Source organism: Carassius gibelio, chromosome B19 (genome assembly GCF_023724105.1).
Source record: "Carassius gibelio isolate Cgi1373 ecotype wild population from Czech Republic chromosome B19, carGib1.2-hapl.c, whole genome shotgun sequence".
NCBI lineage: Eukaryota > Metazoa > Chordata > Actinopteri > Cypriniformes > Cyprinidae > Carassius > Carassius gibelio.
Genome location: NC_068414.1, coordinates 8,247,332 through 8,269,953, shown reverse-complemented (window position 1 = coordinate 8,269,953; position 22,622 = coordinate 8,247,332). Strand labels below are relative to the sequence as shown.

At 41.5% G+C, this 22,622-nt stretch overlaps 1 protein-coding gene and 1 non-coding gene across 2 annotated transcripts; both read right to left on the bottom strand.

Annotated features, from left to right (window-relative positions):
- Positions 1-5,116: 5,116 nt before the first annotated feature.
- LOC127979581 (uncharacterized) lies at positions 5,117-21,036 on the bottom strand. Its single transcript, XM_052585120.1, has 7 exons — positions 20,951-21,036; positions 20,610-20,696; positions 20,172-20,499; positions 17,124-17,925; positions 6,380-6,589; positions 5,648-6,051; positions 5,117-5,200 (listed from the first exon to the last, which is right to left on the bottom strand). Exons 1-7 carry the CDS (start codon positions 21,034-21,036, stop codon positions 5,117-5,119), a joined length of 2,001 nt encoding a protein of 666 aa, XP_052441080.1.
- trnai-aau (transfer RNA isoleucine (anticodon AAU)) lies at positions 11,788-11,861 on the bottom strand. The gene has a single exon. It is a non-coding gene; the product is annotated as a tRNA-Ile (tRNA).
- Positions 21,037-22,622: the final 1,586 nt, after the last annotated feature.

Here is a 22,622-nt window from a genome sequence, read left to right as displayed (position 1 = left end):
TGTGAAAGAGTGGGCCTAAGTAATATATACAAAATGTTTTATTAAAAATAACATGCACATGCAGACACACAACATAAAAAGCATTGTTAATTTTGACAGCAAATTCGGATTTAGTCTTAGTCTTTTGAATAACACACCATTTAGTTTTAGTCACATTTTAGTCATCTGAAATGTTTTAGTCTTAAGCACTATTCGGACGGGACTAGTTTTCTAAACTACGTTTGAGTTTCGATTCTTACTACCTGACGTCTGTGATTTTCATGTACCAATTCGGACGGGACTAACATCGCCGTGTTTATTACAGAGGTGGGAGGGTCCGATTTGTGCATCTGGGCGTCACAGAGATCACGCATGTGATGTATGCGTGCATTGCATTCATTCAGAATGATTGCCTTAGTATTATTACACAATCAATACTAAATGGCTAGTATAACAAAACCATGTTAATATGTGGTTCCTTTAGATTAACTTGTTTTCCTTTTTTTTAATTAAATGTAATTAAAACATTATGTAACTGAGTACATAAATGAGCCTGAGTAATCTTACCTGATGCTGATATTACAGTAGCCGGTATTAACTGTAATAACTGTTGCATCAATAACTTGCTCTTGATTTTATTTTTATTTTTTTATTATTATTTATTTGCCGCTAAGCAAATATATCAAACATCCGCGTGGTAAGAGCATCGATCTACGGTAATTCACGTTGGCCAAAACACACAAGGAAACGCGTTGTGAAATAAAATATCACCGGCAATCACAGACATTCGCATTCGGACGGGATTAGTTTTCTCAGAGGATCACAGAGTTTGCTGAAAAACGGTAGGTAATTTGCTCTGGAATTATCACAGAGGTTGTGTGAGAAAAACACAGACGTGGCAGATTCAGACGGGATTAAAATCACCAAGTACGTCTGTGAAACGCAGATTTCTCTAACGACCCCCTGTAAAACTAGTCCCGTCCGAATAGGGCTTTAGTCTAGTTTTAGTCGACTAAATATCATAAGAGTTTTAGGGCCCTATTTTAACGATCTGAAACGCAAGTGTCAAAGGGCAAAGCGCAAGTAAGTTTGTGGGCGGGTCTCGGCGCTGTTGCTATTTTCCCGGCGGGATAAATGGCTCTTGCGCCCGGCGCAAATCTAAAATGGGTTGGTCTGAAGTAGCTTCATTATTCATAGGTGTGGTTTGGGCGTAACGTGAAATAAACCAATCAGAGCGTCATCCAACATTCCCTTTAAAAGCAGGTGCGCAAGTTCCATTATGGATTGCTATTATTATGGCGTATTTACCAGGCGCACGCCAGGAGCGGTTCACAGCCGAGGAGACTGATGTTCTTGTAAGAGCAGTGAAAGACAGAGAAGTTGTGTTGTATGGCGATGGGAGAAACCCACCCAAAATAGCGTCGGTTAAACTGGCGTGGGAGGAAATAGCCACAATTGTTTCATCGATTTTTTTTCCTGGTTCTTAACGGACAAACCAATTTGTCAGATGTCCTTATATACATATATGACCTCAAACAGGTCTGATCCTTAATTACTACAATTAGCCTGAATAATTTGTAAGCTAGATTTATGCCTATTTTGTCACATCTTCGTGGCACACCACAATGATTTCCGTCATCTCATGTGTTAATATTTTTTTAGTGTAACAATTTATGATTTGCAAAAATAACTGTTGCATCTGTGTAGATTACATGAGCAAAGTGTATGCGCGTTGTGCACGCTATACATTATGGTCAAGCATGCGCCCTTAAAATAGCATAATGAACAACGCGCAACGCGCCACTGACTTTAGACTAGGTTTTTTCTGGTCAGTGGCGCAATTGTTTAATGGAACAGCAAAATAGCACCAGGGATTGTTTGCGCCGGAACACGCCTCCTTTTTTGCGCTGAACCGCCCAGGGAGCGCAAGTTCATTCACTAGTTTAGCGACGTGCTTCTGTGGAGGGAAAAGCGCGCTTTGCGCGGGTGCAAAATAGGAATGACACATGCGTCGGTGTGCAAAGTCAATTGCGCTGGGTGCAAGATAGGGCCCTTAGTCTTAGTCTAGTCTTAAGTCTTTTAGTCTTAGTCTAGTTTTTTTTTTAGTAGAACAAAGTCAACTTAGTTGATTTGACCAAAATGTTTCCATCAGTCTGTTATGGAATGGTATTTATAAAATAAACATAAGGCCTGCTCTCAATGTAAAATATACATGCTCTCTGAAAAAGATATGCATTCGTCCTGAATGATATGCAATGCATATGACATTCTTTCAAGATGAAGTACAGTATTATTGAAATAGACAACCACCTAACTCTAAACTTACTGTCTTCTACTGTCTGTGCAAAATCAAAAACATTAAGAAAAATAAAGTACAATTCTCAAAAACAATAAAAAGTTTTCGTCCTAGACCTAACATTAGCTCTGACATTTCTGTTCTGTCATTGCTCTTGGACCAGGTGCACGGTAAAACGTTAGCGTGTTGCTAATGAAAAAAGTCAACTGAAATCACCCAAAGCTGTGTAACTACGTGTGCAACCACAACTAAATATAATGTAACAGGGAACTACACTTACTTTTTCCATTGGTGGCACTTGCGCTACTAACTTTTTCAGTTAATGGCGCAAAACATGATTTGGTCGCACAAATTAGTTATAGTATAGTAATTACTGGATAACAATCAACAATAATGAAACTGTATTGCATACAGATGTGCTTTTTATTTTACTTACCATCTTTTAAACCACATGCCTTGTTCTATTTCTTACAGTACACACAGTGCATTGCTCCGTCTTGTAGCTGGGGTTAGAGGGACCCCGGTGCAGGTTGTGCAGTGGGCCCTGTTTAAAAGGGTTTAATTTGTATTGTATGTTCATTCTATTTCTTTATTTGTGCTATTTAAACAAAGTTTACATTTTTTTACATTTGTTTTTGTTCATTTAAAATAGCACTGCATAGTCTTCACTGTAAAATAAAATACACAATCAAACCAAAATGTATTCAGACACCTTCAACGTTTCTTACAATATCACAGTTTATTTGCTGTAGTTTAGAAATTGGTAATAAAATATGACAATAACTCAGGGTTAAACTGTGTCAGAACAACAAATTCATCTTGATAATGTCGGATGCAATGCTTAATTTGGTTCAGTCTGTGGTGTGAAAAGGTTGCATTAGCAATTAAAGAAAGAAACACTTAAGCAAAACATGGTCAGGTCCCTAATAATTGTTTTTTTTTTTTTTTTTTGTCACTAGTAAAACAATATAGACGGTTTCAACGGCATCAACATAAACAAATAGTTAATGAGCGTGATCGCTTTTGTGGACCTAACTTAACTTCCGGTAGACTCCAAATAGAATCAATAACAACAGCCAAGTCCCTCTAGAGTAGATATTTTTTGATAACAAACAAAATATGTTTGCTGCGTGGATCAGGCGGACTTAATGAAAATGCAAATTCATTATTTGCCAACAGGAGATGTTTTAAAGCATAGACATAAAGCGCGAGAAATAGAGGTTTCCCCAGTAACAGCTGTAAACAAAGCAGAGCTACGCTCATACGCTGCTATCAGGCATATAACATGCAAGTTTTCCTTCAGAAATACAGCGATATAAAAACACCCGTGCCTCGTTTTGATATTTAAACATAAATGTAAGGAATTATTATTATTAAACGTGCAGTACGTTACGTAACATAACGTTACTCATGTTTATTTAACAAAGCCTTTTTGAAAATCGATCCGTTTTAAAATTGTGGCGAGTCTCCAAAAATAAATAAATGTATGGGAAACACATCCCGCAGCACAACCACCTGAGCCCAACTTCAGTCTACTCATCACCTTGGCTTTAACTGTGTTTGTAGATGGCACCGCAGCCAGACCGATATAACACAACACAGACCTGAAGTTAACTTAGGGCCAGGCGCGTGCGCCCGATGAAACCGTCTATAATCTATTCTATCTGATTTTTGGATTGACTTTGGATAAATTCTTGTTAAAACTACAAAGTAATTCAATCAAGAGCAGTGAGTGATTTACTTTCATTTTCATACATTAAAGACACTGACAGCAGAGCTAGTAAATTAGGCGCGGTCACTTTAAGAGACAAATGCATCCATTATAGAGATACACATCAATCAATTGCTTTGACGCAATGTATTTTTTGTTTAAAGCACTATATAAATAAAGGTGATTGATTGATACACATCCGATTTCTTTCCAACTCTTTACTTTCACTGAAGACATAACCACAGACTTTTTCGAACACACTTTCCAAGACGGGTATTTCAACATATTTAGTATGTATTTGTTGTCGGTACAAAAGCAAGAAGACTTTGAGACACGTCTCTGCTTGCTCCCTGAACACCAGACCACCGGGCTGCTGAATTGAGCTCTTTCACTTTTCACTCTTTTTCTTATGTTTATTTAAAATGCGATTTGTATTTGTTCGTTCAGGTGCAGGAGGACGCAAACGTCCTGAAGGAGAGCTCGGTTCAGTGTTGTGCGAGTAACCAGCTGCTCAGTTCAACTTTCCCGCATCGCGGGGCTGAAGCCAACTTGATGTGTTGAATGCTCGGAGCACGTTATAAAACATATTCTTAAAATACACATTTCTGTTTTAATAAATGCTCGTATTAAAACATAGCATTACACATAAGCAGGTACAAAAATAATCAGTGATACATTTACGACCCCATAAAAATTTTGGTCGCAATGGCATTTCAAAAGGTCGCATCTGCGACCATTTTGGTCGCAGTGTAGTTCCCTGTGTACTTAACTGTTATGAAAACGTCCTCGAAACTGTGAATTTCTGCAAACTCATCTTTGTTATCTTTTCTGTGTAACTGCTGCTGCGTTTGTTTAGCTGTTGCGCTTGCATTTGCCGTGACTTTTTAAAATGGCTCGGCTGCTTCTGAATAGATCAACCTACCCTCAAAGATTCCCTCTGATTGGATCTCTTCTCCATTCGTCCCTCCCATATATTTTCGTCTCATTTTTATTCATTGACTAAAGTGTCAGTTATATTTCGTCACGTTTTTTGTCATCATATCTGACTTTTTATTTAGTTTTTATTTAGTTTTCATCCATGAAAAAGGTTAGTTGACGAATATATTTCGTCATAGTCTTCGTCAACGAAATTAACACTGACACTGTGCAGTGGTAGAGTCTGGACAGTTGGGAGTGGTGGAGTCTGGACACTGTGCAGTGGTGGAGTTTGGACACTGGGCAGTGGTGGAGTCTGGACACTGGGCAGTGGTGGAGTTTGGACACTGGGCAGTGGTGGAGTCTGGACACTGGGGAATGGTGGAGTCTGGACACTGGAGTTTGGATGCTGTGCAGTGGTGGAGTCTGGACAGTGGGGAGTGGTGGAGTCTAGACACTGTGCAGTGGTGAAGTTTGGACACTGTGCAGTGGTGGAGTTTGGACACTGGGCAGTGGTGGAGTCTGGACACTGGGGAGTGGTGGAGTCTGGACACTGGGCAGTGGTGGAGTTTGGACACTGTGCAGTGGTAGAGTCTGGACAGTGGGGAGTGGTGGAGTCTGGACACTGTGCAGTGGTGGAGTTTGGACACTGGGCAGTGGTGGAGTCTGGACACTGGGCAGTGGTGGAGTTTGGACACTGGGCAGTGGTGGAGTCTGGACACTGGGGAATGGTGGAGTCTGGACACTGGAGTTTGGATGCTGTGCAGTGGTGGAGTCTGGACACTGTGCAGTGGTGGAGTTTGGACACTGTGCAGTGGTGGAGTTTGGACACTGGGCAGTGGTGGAGTCTGGACACTGTGCAGTGGTGGAGTCTGGACACTGGGCAGTGGTGCAGCTGTAGGAGCCTGGACACTGGGCACTGGTGCAGCTGGTAGAACTGGTGGACCTGAAAGGACTAAGTCATCTGATGCCACAAGATTTGCCACTGTGGCTTCCTCTCCAAAGAAATCAATGAAGCCCTTATCCTTTTCCACTTGCTCCTCCACATCTATCTCCTCCAGCAATTGAGAGGTCCTATCAGAGGTAGGGCACATGTCCTCCAGGGGCTGACTATTCTGCCTCAACAAGTACTGTACTCCAATGAGCTCCCCTGAGGAAATATTTGTAACAGGAAATATTTTTAATGGAAATTATGCAGAAAGGTTTATTTAGAAATGCAGTAAATATTTTGTTGTCCACTTCTGTATGAACAATATATATATAATTCAGAGGGTATCATAAAAAGACAGGATTACTCTATATTCTACTATGTATTTTATTTTCTGCCCTGAAACCTAGAACACAGAATAATGTACAAATATTCTGGTGGTATAATTTTTCTCTGATATGTCAAAATTACATTATTGTTGTCCAAAAGCACTTGTAATTTTACCAAAAACATGCTACATCATGAGCTGCATTTATCAAAATATTTTTACCTGTGTATACTGCAGGTGGAGTGAAGCTAGGGACCAATTTCCTGCCATACAACTTATTGTAGTTCTTATTGACAGAGGAAACCAGCTCCCATGTGTAAGAGCGCAGAGTTGAACCTCCATCTGCAACAGCAGCTTCAGCCCGGTCCTGATTCCAGCGTAATAAACCTTCCAGGAGATAAATCTGGAAGTTCAGGCTGTTTGCGCTGTTCCCTAGAAAAAGTAATAGAAAGCCAAATATTGCTTTGAGAAAATGCAAAACAGAAAATTTAATCTGCAAATATCTTGATAAACAGGAATTAATGACAAAATGTGGTATATTCTGACATGACAAACCTGGAATAAATCTGCTTAGGTGGCAGTGAAATGATTCCAGGGATGTGGAGCCTCTGGCACAACGATAGGTTTTTAGAACCACCCCACCCTTGTTTGTAGTTCCAGTTTCAGTATAGAGCGGCACATTTGGAGGGTCTTGGATACAGGTAACAGCTTTACTTTTAAAATCGATACTATTAGAGATAAAATTGCAACCATTCAGCCATCAGCTACAGTATCACATCAGACAGTGCACTATAGACCCCCTGAGGAACAGTTCCACTCATTCTCTACTATAGGAGAGGAAGAATTGTATAAACTTGTTAAATCATCTAAACCAACAACATGTATGTTAGACCCTATACCATCTAAGCTCTTAAAAGAGGTGCTTCCAGAAGTCATAGGTCCTCTTCTGACTACTATTAATTCCTCATTGTCATTAGGATATGTCCCCAAAACCTTCAAACTGGCTGTTATTAAGCCTCTCATAAAAAAAACACAACTTGACCCCAGAGAACTTGTTAATTAAAGACCGATCTTGAATTTCCCTTTTCTGTCCAAGATACTAGAAAAGGTGGTATCCTCACAATTATATTCCTTCTTAGAGAAAAATGGTATATGTGAGGATTTCCAGTCAGGATTTAGACCGTATCATAGTACTGAAACTGCTCTCCTTAGAGTTACAAATGATCTGCTCTTATCATCTGATCGTGGGTGTATCTCTCCATTAGTTTTATTGGATCTTAGTGCTGCGTTTGACACAATTGACCACAGCATTCTTTTACACAGACTTGAACACTTTGTTGGCATCAGTGGAAGTGCATTAGCATGGTTTAAATCGTACTTATATGACCGCCATCAGTTCGTAGCAGTGAATGAAGATGTATCATATCGATCACAAGTGCAGTATGGAGTACCTCAAGGCTCAGTACTAGGGCCGCTACTCTTCACGCTTTATATGTTACCCTTGGGAGATATCATCAGGAAACGTGGTGTTAGCTTTCACTGTTATGCTGATGATACGCAGCTCTATATTTCCTCGCAGCCCGGTGAAACACACCAATTTGAAAAACTAATGGAATGCATAGTCGATATAAAAAATTGGACGACGAGTAATTTCTTACTGCTAAATTCAGAAAAAACAGAGGTGTTAATCATAGGGCCTAAAAACTCTGCTTGTAATAACCTAGAACACTGTCTAAGACTTGATGGTTGCTCTGTCAATTCTTCATTATCAGTTAGGAACCTAGGTGTGCTACTTGATCGCAATCTTTCCTTAGAAAGCCACGTTTCTAGCATTTGTAAAACTGCATTTTTCCATCTCAAAAATATATCTAAATTATGGCCTATGCTCTCAATGTCAAATGCAGAAATGTTAATCCATGCATTTATGACTTCAAGGTTAGACTATTGTAATGCTTTATTGGGTGGTTGTTCTGCACGCTTGGTAAACAAACTACAGCTAGTCCAAAATGCAGCAGCGAGAGTTCTTACTAGAACCAGGAAGTATGACCATATTAGCCCGGTCCTGTCCACACTGCACTGGCTCCCTATCAAACATCGTATAGATTTTAAAATATTGCTTATTACTTATAAAGCCCTGAATGGTTTAGTACCTCAGTATTTGAATGAGCTCCTTTTACATTATACTCCTCTACGTCCGCTACGTTCTCTAAACTCAGGCAATTTGATAATACCTAGAATATCAAAATCAACTGCGGGCGGCAGATCCTTTTCCTATTTGCCGCCTAAACTCTGGAATAACCTACCTAACATTTTTCGGGAGGCAGACACACTCTTGCAGTTTAAATCTACATTAAAGACCCATCTCTTTAACCTGGCATACACATAACATACTAATATGCTTTTAATATCCAAATCCGTTAAAGGATTTTTAGGCTGCATTAATTAGGTAAACCGGAACCGGAAACACTTCACATAACACCGTACTTTCTACATCATTAGAAGAATGACATCTACGCTAATATTTGTCTGTTTCTCTCTTGTTCCGAGGTCACCGTGGCCACCAGATCCAGTCTGTGTCCAGATCAGAGGGTCACTGCAGTCACCCGGATCCAGTACGTATCCAGACCAGATGGTGGATCAGCACCCAAAAAGGACCTCTACTGCCCTGAAAGACAGTGGAGACCAGGACAACTAGAGCCCCAGATACAGATCCCCTGTAAAGACCTTGTCTCAGAGGACCACCAGGACAAGACCACATGAAACAGATGATTCTTCTGCACAATCTGACTTTGCTGCAGCCTGGAATTGAACTACTGGTTTCGTCTGGTCAGAGGAGAACTGGCCCCCCAACTGAGCCTGGTTTCTCCCAAGGTTTTTTTATCCATTCTGTCACCGATGGAGTTTCGGTTCCTTGCCGCTGTCACCTCTGGCTTGCTTAGTTGGGGTTACTTCATCTACAGCGATATCATTGACTTGATTGCTATCATTGATTAACTATCATTTTGCATTATTGAGACACTGTTTTCCAAATGAATGTTGTTCAGTGCTTTGACGCAATGTATTTTGTTTAAAGCACTATATAAATAAAGGTGATTGATTGATTGATTGATTGATACCACAACTGTAGGTTTTCACACAGCTCCAGCTTTCCCTTTGCACCAACCCTAAAAAGTGCTTCCGACACCCACTTCTGGTCTTGCTGTGGCATTGTCTGTTGCCACAGAAGGGGGAGATCTTCTGGCTGAGATGAGACCTAGTGATATTATCAAAAACACTGGTTTAAATAAAAGCTAAGAGAGCATTAAATGATGAAGACATGTATATATTTTGAATGAGATCTTACTGGGCTCCTCACAACAGTATTCTCAGAAACAGTTGATGGCGTTGCTGTTTTTTTGATGCGTTGTGAACTCTGAGGTGGAGGAAGGAAGAAGGAAGAGGAGGACTGGATGACGGGCTGATGAGGTTTGGGGGATGGAGGAGGATGAGGATCAGAGGGTGGACATGAAACTGTAGCTGAACTGGAGTGCTCTAACATCTGTGGAGTCAAACATTATGATTAATCTATTAAGGGGATTGCCGTGTTTTTAATACATTCAAATTACATAGTGATAAAGTCATGATGTCATTATAAAAGTCTTGATGTCTTTTAATATTAACCTGAGAGGTTTTCCTCTGGGTGCTCCAAACCTTGACTTTTCAAACTAAAAAGATTTGTCATGGTTAGTGATAACAAAACCCTAACACTATAGTTAAAGGTTGAGATGTTTCAATATCTGCAGTGATGCATGCAATAGTGTGGTCTGCTTACCATTGACAATGTCAGTTTAGGTCTCTTTGCAGGACACAACACATCACTGACAGAGGGTGTGCTTTGGGCCGGGGTGCTCTGTGATGCTTCCACTGTGACTGGTGGATGAACCTGTGACACATGCATAAAGTACAAAAAAATCTTCCTAATGTGATTTTAGATATAAAGACACATTGATGTTGCAAACACATCTATCTATTTATGCAACTTGAACCAGGCTAATTGAAGTTACCTTGTGAAATCCACAAATACATGTCTGTGCTTCCTTCAGAAGAGTGGTCTGTCCCCTCATTTGCAGAGGGCACTTTTCTACCTGTGAACATGAATTATACCTCTGACACTGGATCTCAAAACAGCCATAAGTCATCATAATTATATCAATATAACATTGTATTTACATGGTATGTATTTACTTAACCATACATATAAATAAAAATACCACAATGTATTGTCAAAAAAGTTTGTTAGTTTGCCCATGAATCTAGCTGCATAACTTACCTTCTGATATATCTCATGCCATCTTTTTTGTCGGGGAGAAGGTCTATTCCCCTGCGTAGATGGCCAAACTCCTGTTTGGGCAAAACTCTCCAGACGCGCAAGCCATTCAGCATTACTCATGCCTTTGTGAGACTTAGCTGAAGCAATGTCATTGCCTGAAACACTACATAACACGTTACACTAACTGCCATTGTAGCCTGTAGCATTTACCCTCCTGTTGTGTTCATTTCATGATAGCTAGTTGTGTTCCTGGTCCAGAACGACCGCCATAATATAGCAGATTATAAATCCATTATAATACATATATTATCTTACATATAACATGTTGTGATTTATTTATTTATCATTTAATGCCATGTCAGCAGCAGGGGCTATAGATCTTTCTATTATGGCTGTATGTCTCAATGACCTAGGCTCATACAACTCGTTTTTGAATATAAATAAATAAATATATATATAGCATTATGGATTAATTTGACTAAAACAAATACTCAGATTAAACATATTGTGCTCTTTCAACTGTGTCCATGTGATAAGGGCATGAACCTGAATGTACCTGAACCTGAACTTATCCATTCACTTCTTTTGACAGGTCATAACATATGTATAAACATATAACATATGTGTAAAAGTTAAACAAAACATTAACATTATCCAGATTTATTTTGTGTGTTCAGATGCCGCATGTGGAAAAAGTTATGGAACCTTATGACAATTAAATAAAAAGCATTTTTTTTTTCAGAGAGAAAACTTGTTAATCGGTTAAATTTGACATATTTACAGTTACGTTAGCTCCGGTCGTAATAGTATTTACACATCAGTGACTATCATACGTAGTCTATCAAGCGGTATTCATAGGCTAATTTACATGGCCAATCTTGCTATTCCTAAAGAACAAAAATCTTAAACCATTTCATTCATATCAAGATATAAATAACATACATGAGCGAAATGTAAATAATTTAATGTTAACTGAGCGGAGATTATATGCAATTTGCGAGGACGTGCATGATTGGTGTGTGAGAAAAAGACCTTGCCATTTCATTGGACGCGGAAAAATAGAGATTGCAACGTGATTGGTTTCTAAAAGATAGAAGTCGTAACGTGATTGGTTTTAAAAAGATAGAAGTCGTAATGTGATTGGTTTATAAAAGATAGAAGTCGGCATACTATTGGATTAATTTTACAGACTTGTGGTTGTCAGGTAGGGCTATTTCGGCCACAACAAACCCCTGCTTAGCAAGCAGGGATTTCAGTGAGATCACCCTACTCTTTGTCAGAGGAGAAGAGCAGAGCAGAGCCCCCAGACAATAAAAACAGCTGGCCAATACAGGGATCGAACCTGCAAACTTGGCGTTATTAGCACCATGCTCTAACCAGCTGAGCTAACCGGCCCGGCTTAGCCATCTTCCTCTACCCGATTGAATAAAAACCTGCCTCAATGTTTGTGAACGCAATGAGAGAACAAAGCTTCACGTTTAAACCTGGCCAAGGCCTTGTCTGGGATTTGAACCTGGGACCTTTTGCACTCATAGCGAGAATCATACCCCTAGACCAATAAGCCTCGAGACAGTGTGAAAGGCTAACGAATGCAAGTTGGCCTCTTAACTGACCTAAAAATGTGGCTGTATCTAACATGTAGAGGGATGTTAGGGAGGACAGCTGAAATTTTTATTTCCAATGCTGTCATCTTAAACCATGACTACACACACACCAGGCTACAAAATATTACATGAAATATGTCATACTTTAAATGTGGTCATCTTACCCCAGGTTTACACCAGGTGCTTTTACCTCATAAAATCTCTAGCACTATTCCCACATACTTTGGCCCATATGGATACATTTGTCCTTTTTTGTTTTGTTTTTAGTTAAGACTCTCAACGTTTTTTATTTATTTATAAAAAAGTCATTATTATTACATTATTTTAGAAAATATAAATTTATTTCTTGGTAAATGCAGTTTTCCATATCTCCACAACAATTTGGTAACGATTTTTACAATTAAAATGTGTGTCTGTTATTATGTGTTATGGCCAAATATAAATGTAAATAGTTTAATCATTATTTTCATTCATAGGGCATAGAAACCACGACTTCTTAGACAATACACACATCATTGTTGACAGTAGCATAGCTTAATTAGCTGACGGTCGATAAATTTAACTTATCTGATCATTTATCACGTGAAAAGTTACAGGTTCACAGGTACTGAAGAAAGCATGAACTGTACATGCTAGCTAGCTATACTGACACGATTCATTTTCCAAAAATACACACTGTATATAAACAAATAATGACCAGTTTTCAATGAATGAAGTAACAGCCTTACCTTTAACAAAGATGACAATAACAACGACCAGCGATTGGTCAAAAGGAGGCCACAGGAGAGAAACGCGATTGGAGGAAAGTAAGCAACAGAAGAGAAACGTGATTGATCAGAAGTAAGCCCCGGAAGAGAAACGCGATTGATCAAAAGTAAGCCACAGGCGAAACGTTATTGGTCCAAAGTAAGCCACAGGCGAAACGCGATTGGTCAAAAGTAAGCCACAGGCGAAACGCGATTGGCTCATGTGGGCTTACTTTGGGCTTACTTCAGCTCAGTCGGTGGAAAGCAGTAGGCGCAAGCGAGAGGTAGCGGGATCGATGCCCGCATTCTCCAAGTTGGCTCCTGCCCTTTTACTCACACATCCCTAAATCAGTGGTTTACAATCCTGTCCTGTACGCATCCCTGCCCTGCACATTTGGCATTTCACCTCATCCGACACACCTGTTTCAAATCATCAGCTCTTTAGTAGAGACTGCAAGACCTGATTTGGGTGTGTCTAATACGGGAGACATACAAAATGTTCAGGACAGGAGTGCCTCCAGGAAACGTTTGAAAACCATTGCCCTAAAGAGACCGACTGAGTATTGACGCAAGGCTGCGACACTCCCACGTTAGCTTTTTTGGGGCTCACAGCTGCCAAAAAGTATTTCAGACACGGTCCTGCGCAAATTGGTTGCAAAACAGGTTCCACTGAGATTTGAACTCAGATCATTGGATTCAAAGCCCAGAGTGCTGACCATTACACCATGGAAACAAAACCGCTTGGCTTGTGGCCAACTGGGAAACAGATAGTTCTGTGGCAGCGGGGAAGCAGTCGTTCAGAAAAGTTGGAACCCAGTGATTTTTGATCACTGGCCTGCCTCAAAAAACGGAAAAGAGTGGGAGATTTCGCCAAAACCCGGGATCGAACCAGGGACCTTTAGACGTTCAGTCAAACACTCTCCAAACTCCACCAAAGCTGGGGTACAAATGTTTCTATAAGAAGGGGGAGAAGAGGGGAGAGGGAGGAAGAGAAGTGCGAGAAATTCAGGATATCGCAGGTTCGAATCCACGCTGTCACATAAAGTTATTTAAAGTTATTTGTTAAAAATCGTAAATCGATTGTTTCGTTTCCAAGTTTGATTTTAAAAGTAATGTATTTTAATTTAATTATTGTTTCTTTTCTAAGATTGATTTTGACAGTAATGTTTTTGATTTAATGATTCTTTCGTTTCTAAGATTGATTTTTATTTTATCCTCATTATCATTATCATTAGTCCAAGTGCATTTATTAAGGCAATCATTTCCTGTGGCAGTAGGGACAAATTAACCTCCTTATTACGGCATTCACACTTTATTGTATCATATTACTTACTGCAAAGCTACATGTGACACTGAATTTAACTGTAAACTGAATGCCATTTACATTCAATAAAACAAATAAATACAACACACCAGTCAAAGAGAAATATATTTTTTAACTATATACATATTTTAAAAAATGTAGGAATAGTACTAAATTCAATATAAAATTAAGAATTTTATGTGCACACGCTATATAAAATAAGTACAAAAAATATAAATATATACATCAAAATATACACATTTTGGTATTTTACTTTATACTGCTTCCTCTACACATAAACCTTTCTATAATAATAATAATAATAATAGTTTAACTTTATTTAATATGTATTATATATTTCCATATGTATTATAGTGTATTCATATACATACCCACATGTTAATAATAATAATAATAATAATAATAATAATAATAATACACGATAAAAAAAGTGCACAGTATAACTCTTTAACATTAAATATGGCTGGAAGATAAAAAACAGAATAGATCCAACCAAGAGAACAAAATGAATGTATCACACATAAATAAATGAGTTATCTTCTCATAATCTGTAACCACTGCTCCTTCGTAATTGTTTCTTTATTAGGGCAATATATTTTGCCTTTGTACTGGCTATGGCCAGTTTCTTGAGTACGAAATTGGCCACACTTTCTGCATGAATTTGCTTTTACAGTGCGATTGTACGACCGTTTGGTTGGAGTGGCTGTGTCATTTGCAGGTGGGTCAGAGGAAATTGCTCCAGGGTTAATGGTGGAAAATGGGGCTGGGCAGGGCACCAGAAACATCTGAGAAACAACAGGGGCAGTGGGTGTGTCAGGAACCAATGGGTGTGGTGCTGTCGGCCTGGGACAAATTGTCCTTAGCTGGCTGGACGTGGCTGAACGCTGAGGGTGTACGGCTGATGGCCAGATTGAAGTTGCTGTGGCAGATGTACAGGTAGCTGAGGGCGCAATCTTTCTAAACTTTGTCTTTGCCTGTCCAGCTGTGTCTGGTGGCATCTGGTAGGTATGCAACTGGTGGCTATATTGTGGAGGCACAACAGGCTGTACTCGTGCTGGAGGCAAAGCATCCAAAGCCACTGGACGTGCCTCTGGAAGGTCCAGCCCTTGCAACAGCAAGTAGACCTCCTGACCCTTTAAACGGATATTGTGCCATGTCGTAAGGGTCCTCTGATTTACCTCAACTAGCTGAAGGGTTGTGTCACTCATCACCGTTCCATTGCTCAGGATTAGCTGCCGAATTTTTCTGTAATCACGAAGAATGAGATCCCATCTAGACAGAGATTCTGTCAGCTGTTTCTTGGTGCTTCGGTGGATGTTACATAACCTTATGAAAATCATTTCAACAAGGCGACAGCAATTAGGCCACTGTGCTGGAGAGCCGCTAGAACCCAAAACACACCTTTTTGTGCTGTCGACACCAGGAGTGAAGACAGCTTTCTTTTTTGGGGACCTAAAATGTCCTGTAAGTAGCCTGTCTTGATGACGAGCAGCATACACCACCCTGTCTTTATCAAATTTGTCCAGGTTCTGCCACAAACCCACAATGGTCGCAACTTGTTGGTTGGTAAGTGTGAGGCTTGTCTGTGTGCGCAGCTCCACCAGACACTCTGCCAACGCATCCATCTGGAATGCCATTCCAGGAATGCAGTGCTCGTCAACAGCCTGGAAATATATAACTGTTGGTTAGGTATTTACATGCTGTTAAGTAAGTTTACTGCTTAATGGCAGATAACTAAATGAGTGACAATTCGTATAGAAAAGGACATTTTACCATTGCTGAGGGCACTGGTGTATCTAAAGGATCCTGGACACTGGGCAGTGGTGGAGCCTGGACACTGGGCAGTGGTGGAGTCTGGACACTGTGCAGTGGTGGAGCCTGGACACTGGTAAGTGGTGGAGCCTGGACACTGGGGAGTGGTGGAGTCTGGACACTGTGCAGTGGTGGAGCCTGGAGACTGAGCAGTGGTGGAGCCTGGACACTGGTAAGTGGTGGAGCCTGGACACTGGGGAGTGGTGGAGTCTGGACACTGTGCAGTGGTGGAGCCTGGAGACTGAGCAGTGGTGGAGCCTGGACACTGGTAAGTGGTGGAGTTTGGACACTGGGCAGTGGTGCAGCTGTAGGAGCCTGGACACTGGGCACTGGTGCAGCTGGTAGAACTGGTGGACCTGAAAGGACTAAGTCATCTGATGCCACAAGATTTGCCACTGTGGCTTCCTCTCCAAAGAAATCAATGAAACCTTCACCCTTTTCCACTTGCTCCTCCACATCTCTCTCCCTTCCAGCAATTGAGAGGTCCTATCAGAGGTAGGGCACATGTCCTCCAGGGGCTGACTATTCTGCCTCAACAAGTACTGTACTCCAATGAGCTCCCCTGGGAAAATATTTGTAACAGGAAACATTTTTAATGGAAATTATGCAGAAAGGTTTATTTAGAAATGCAGTAAATATTTTGTTGTCCACTTCTGTATGAACAATATATATGTAATTCAGAGGGTATCATAAAAAGACAGGATTACTCTATATTCTACTATGTATTTTATTTTCTGCCCTGAAACCTAGAACACAGAATAATGTACAAATATTCTGTTAGTATAATTTTTCTCTGATATGTCAAAATTACATTATTATTGTCCAAAAGCACTTGTAATTTTACCAAAAACATGCTACATCATGAGCTGCATTTATCAAAATATTTTTACCTGTGTATACTGCAGGTGGAGTGAAGCTAGGGACCAATTTGTGTAAGAGCGCAGAGTTGAACCTCCATCTGCAACAGCAGCTTCAGCCCGGTCCTGATTCCAGCGTAATAAACCTTCCAGGAGATAAATCTGGAAGTTCAGGCTGTTTGCGCTGTTCCCTAGAAAAAGAAATAGAAAGCCAAATATTGCTTTGAGAAAATGCAAAACAGAAAATTTTATCTGCAAATATCTTGATAAACAGGAATTAGTGGCAAAATGTGGTATATTCTGACATGACAAACCTGGAATAAATCTGCTTAGGTGGCAGTGAAAGGATTCCAGGGATGTGGAGCCTCTGGCACAACGATAGGTTTTTAGAACCACCCCACCCTTGTTTGTAGTTCCAGTTTCAGTATAGAGCGGCACATTAGGAGGGTCTTGGATACAGGTGACGTGCCGCCTCTGGACATTCCAGATGTGCTGCATTCTCACACTGTCAAGTAGAGGAACACCAAGAGCATCATTCCCCTTGCCACCCATGAGCTCTATGATGAGCATATCAAGGAGGCGGAAAGTGGTTTCTTCTCCCCGTGTTCTCCTCCTGCAGTGCTGGAGCAGCTCAGCTTTAGTTAAATGATGGTCCAGTTCTGCCTCCGTCAGTGTAGGCCAGCCCTGTTTGATGAGTTGCTCCCTTTTGGCCCGTCTCAGCAGAGTGAGGTCCCCTGCATCCCACTCAAAAATACAGGATGACAGCCTTGCAAAAAAAGTAGGGTACAACTGGTGGGCGTCAGTGGTGCACCCTACTGCCAGACGTCGTATAAAATGCCGAATGTCTAGGCGGACGATGACATCTGGCCAGCCGCTGAACCGCCTCTTCAATTTAGTCTTTCCCACTTTCTTGCAACAATCACAGTCCACATAAATGATAGTGGGAGGATCAACACCAGCACTCCGGTATCGCTCCATGAGCCCTGCAGCCATGAGGTCTAACCCAGCCCCTTCATTCGCAGTCAGGACACTCATCAGCACCTGACCTATCTCATTGCCCACTGAGGTAAGCCACTGTGCTGTGCCTTTCGCAGGCCCGCTCAACTTCTTGGTGATCTGAAAGAAACAATAAGCATAGCAAATAATACAACATGCATCCAAATCAGTTAAACTGAAAAAAATAAAGCTCTCTTGGTCTAACAATACATTATAGATAAGGGTACAGTCAATTATGCAGCTTATCTGACCTTCTTAGTTGAATCCATTTTTAAGATTGATCCATACGTGGATGTTATGCTGGCCTTTATGTGATCGAGCCTGTTGAGAATGTCCTGACTGTATACAGTGAGGAGCCATTTGTAGCTGGGTACTGAAGCAAGTGGTGGTGGCTCCTGGAAGTGCAGCGAATGCAGGCCACGATTATCAAAAAAGGCCACACACTCTGATGTGTACCGAAGCGCACGTTTCAACCACTCCTCACTGTGGTTCTCTCTCAGCTGGCCGATGATCCTCACTGGGCCATTCCCCATGCCCCTCTCACGCAGCAAGCGAAGAACCCGAATGTCACAGGCATACCTTGGAAAAAAGTATTCATTTAAGTATCTTATTATAAGGTATCTAATTATTGTAGGAAATATTTATCAGAAAAGGTAGCACAAAAGTGAAAATGACTGCAAAATAATTACTTGCGTGTGGGGATGACCCTGAATTCAGCTCGATGGGCCAGGTCCAACTTCTGCAGAACAGCATGACTCCAGGACAGGTAGCTGGTTCTACATTTGGTGCAGATCAGGGTCTCTGTCACCAGGTTGTAGTATCTGTCAATGTCTAACACCTGTCATACCCTCCTGTGCAGTCCACCACCACACAGCTGTTGCCTGGCACAGGCAGGGTTAGTACACTGGAGCCGCACCATTTAGCAATTAGGCCACTGTGCTGGAGAGCCGCTAGAACCCAAAACACACCTTTTTGTGCTGTCGACACCAGGAGTGAAGACAGCTTTCTTTTTTGGGGACCTAAAATGTCCTGTAAGTAGCCTGTCTTGATGACGAGCAGCATACACCACCCTGTCTTTATCAAATTTGTCCAGGTTCTGCAACAAACCCACAATGGTCGCAACTTGTTGGTTGGTAAGTGTGAGGCTTGTCTGTGTGCGCAGCTCCACCAGACACTCTGCCAACGCATCCATCTGGAATGCCATTCCAGGAATGCAGTGCTCGTCAACAGCCTGGAAATATATAACTGTTGGTTAGGTATTTACATGCTGTTAAGTAAGTTTACTGCTTAATGGCAGATAACTAAATGAGTGACAATTCGTATAGAAAAGGAAATTTTACCATTGCTGAGGGCACTGGTGTATCTAAAGGATCCTGGACACTGGGCAGTGGTGGAGCCTGGACACTGTGCAGTGGTGGAGCCTGGACACTGAGCAGTGGTGGAGCCTGGACACTGGTAAGTGGTGGAGCCTGGACACTGAGCAGTGGTGGAGCCTGGACACTGGTAAGTGGTGGAGTCTGGACACTGGGCAGTGGTGGAGTTTGGACACTGGGGAGTGGTGGAGTCTGGACACTGTGCAGTGGTGGAGCCTGGAGACTGAGCAGTGGTGGAGCCTGGACACTGGGCAGTGGTGGAGTCTGGACACTGTGCAGTGGTGGAGCCTGGACACTGAGCAGTGGTGGAGCCTGGACACTGGTAAGTGGTGGAGCCTGGACACTGGGGAGTGGTGGAGTCTGGACACTGTGCAGTGGTGGAGCCTGGAGACTGAGCAGTGGTGGAGCCTGGACACTGGTAAGTGGTGGAGTTTGGACACTGGGCAGTGGTGCAGCTGTAGGAGCCTGGACACTGGGCACTGGTGCAGCTGGTAGAACTGGTGGACCTGAAAGGACTAAGTCATCTGATGCCACAAGATTTGCCACTGTGGGTTCCTCTCAAAAGAAATCAATGAAACCTTCACCCTTTTCCACTTGCTCCTCCACATCTATCTCCTCCAGCAATTGAGAGGTCCTATCAGAGGTAGGGCACATGTCCTCCAGGGGCTGACTATTCTGCCTCAACAAGTACTGTACTCCAATGAGCTCCCCTGGGAAAATATTTGTAACAGGAAACATTTTTAATGGAAATTATGCAGAAAGGTTTATTCAGGACACTCATCAGCACCTGACCTATCTCATTGCCCACTGAGGTAAGCCACTGTGCTGTGCCTTTCGCAGGCCCACTCTACTTCTTGGTGACCTGAAAGAAACAATAAGCATAGCAAATAATACAACATGCATCCAAATCAGTTAAACTGAAAAAAATAAAGCTCTCTTGGTCTAACAATACATTATAGATAAGGGTACAGTCAATTAAGCAGCTTATCTGACCTTCTTAGTTGAATCCATTTTTAAGATTGATCCATACGTGGATGTTATGCTGGCCTTTATGTGATCGAGCCTGTTGAGAATGTCCTGACTGTATACAGTGAGGAGCCATTTGTAGCTGGGTACTGAAGCAAGTGGTGGTGGCTCCTGGAAGTGCAGCGGATGCAGGCCACGATTATCAAAAAAGGCCACACACTCTGATGTGTACCGAAGCGCACGTTTCAACCACTCCTCACTGTGGTTCTCTCTCAGCTGGCCGATGATCCTCACTGGGCCATTCCCCATGCCCCTCTCACGCAGCAAGCGAAGAACCCGAATGTCACAGGCATACCTTGGAAAAAAGTATTCATTTAAGTATCTTATTATAAGGTATCTAATTATTGTAGGAAATATTTATCAGAAAAGGTAGCACATAAGTGAAAATGACTGCAAAATAATTACTTGCGTGTGAGGATGACCCTGGATTCAGCTCGATGGGCCAGGTCCAACTGCTGCAGCACAGCATGACTCCAGGACAGGTAGCTGGTTCTACATATGGTGCAGATCAGGGTCTCTGTCACCAGGTTGTAGTATCTGTCAATGTCTAACACCTGTCATACCCTCCTCTGCAGTCCACCACCACACAGCTGTTGCCTGGCACAGGCAGGGTTAGTACACTGGAGCCGCACCTTCCACAGCTTATATGGGCATATTCCACAGCAAGAGACGCTTTGAAAAAAACCTATCAGGTGTTGGAGCTTGGTGGTACAACAGGGCTGGTGGTGGGGGGGTGACACCACAACTGTAGGTTTTCACGCAGCTCCAGCTTTCCCTTTGCACCAACCCTTAAAAGTGCTTCCAACACCCACTTCTGGTCTTGCTGTGGCATTGTCTGTGGCCACAGAAGGGGGAGATCTTCTGGCTGAGATGAGACCTGCTGATATTATCAAAAACACTGGTTTAAATAAAAGCTAAGAGAGCATTAAATGATGAAGACATGTATATATTTTGAATGAGATCTTACTGGGCTCCTCATAACAGTATTCTCAGAAACAGTTGATGGCGTTGCTGTTTTTTTGATGCGTTGTGAACTCTGAGGTGGAGGAAGGAAGAAGGAAGAGGAGGACTGGATGACGGGCTGATGAGGTTTGGGGGATGGAGGAGGATGAGGATCAGAGGGTGGACATGAAACTGTAGCTGAACTGGAGTGCTCTAACATCTGTGGAGTCAAACATTATAATTAATCTATTAAGGGGATTGCCGTGTTTTTAATACATTCAAATTACATAGTGATAAAGTCATGATGTCATTATAAAAGTCTTGATGTCTTTTAATATTAACCTGAGAGGTTTTCCTCTGGGTGCTCAAATTAGGTTTTGCTGCTGCCACATGTGAGCCTCCAAACCTTGACTTTTAAAAAGATTTGTCATGGTTAGTGATAACAAAACCCTAACACTATAGTTAAAGGTTGAGATGTTTCAATATCTGCAGTGATGCATGCAATAGTGTGGTCTGCTTACCATTGACAATGTCAGTTTAGGTCTCTTTGCAGGACACAACACATCACTGACAGAGGGTGTGCTTTGGGCCGGGGTGCTCTGTGATGCTTCCACTGTGACTGGTGGATGAACCTGTGACACATGCATAAAGTACAAAAAAATCTTCCAAATGTGATTTTAGATATAAAGACAGATTGATGTTGCAAACACATCTATCTATTTATGCAACTTGAACCAGGCTAATTGAAGTTACCTTGTGAAATCCACAAATACATGTCTGTGCTTCCTTCAGAAGAGTGGTCTGTCCCCTCATTTGCAGAGGGCACTTTTCTACCTGTGAACATGAATTATACCTCTGACACTGGATCTCAAAACAGCTATAAGTCATCATAATTATATCAATATAACATTGTATTTACATGTAATTACTTAACCATACACATAAATAAAAATACCACAATGTATTGTCAAAAAAGTTTGTTAGTTTGCCCATGAATCTAGCTGCATAACTTACCTTCTGATATATCTCATGCCATCTTTTTTGTCGGGGAGAAGGTCTATTCCCCTGCGTAGATGGCCAAACTCCTGTTTGGGCAAAACTCTCCAGACGCGCAAGCCATTCAGCATTACTCATGCCTTTGTGAGACTTAGCTGAAGCAATGTCATTGCCTGAAACACTACATAACACGTTACACTAACTGCCATTGTAGCCTGTAGCATTTACCCTCCTGTTGTGTTCATTTCATGATAGCTAGTTGTGTTCCTGGTCCAGAACGACCGCCATAATATAGCAGATTATAAATTCATTATAATACACAAATTATCTTATATATAACATGTTGTGATTTATTTATTTATTATTTAATGCCATGTCAGCAGCAGGGGCTATATTCATGCCAAGAGGAAACATTTCAATTGCACAATTCAGTCATGCCTAACCTGATTTTACCAAGTGAGACATGTTCCTGGGACAACA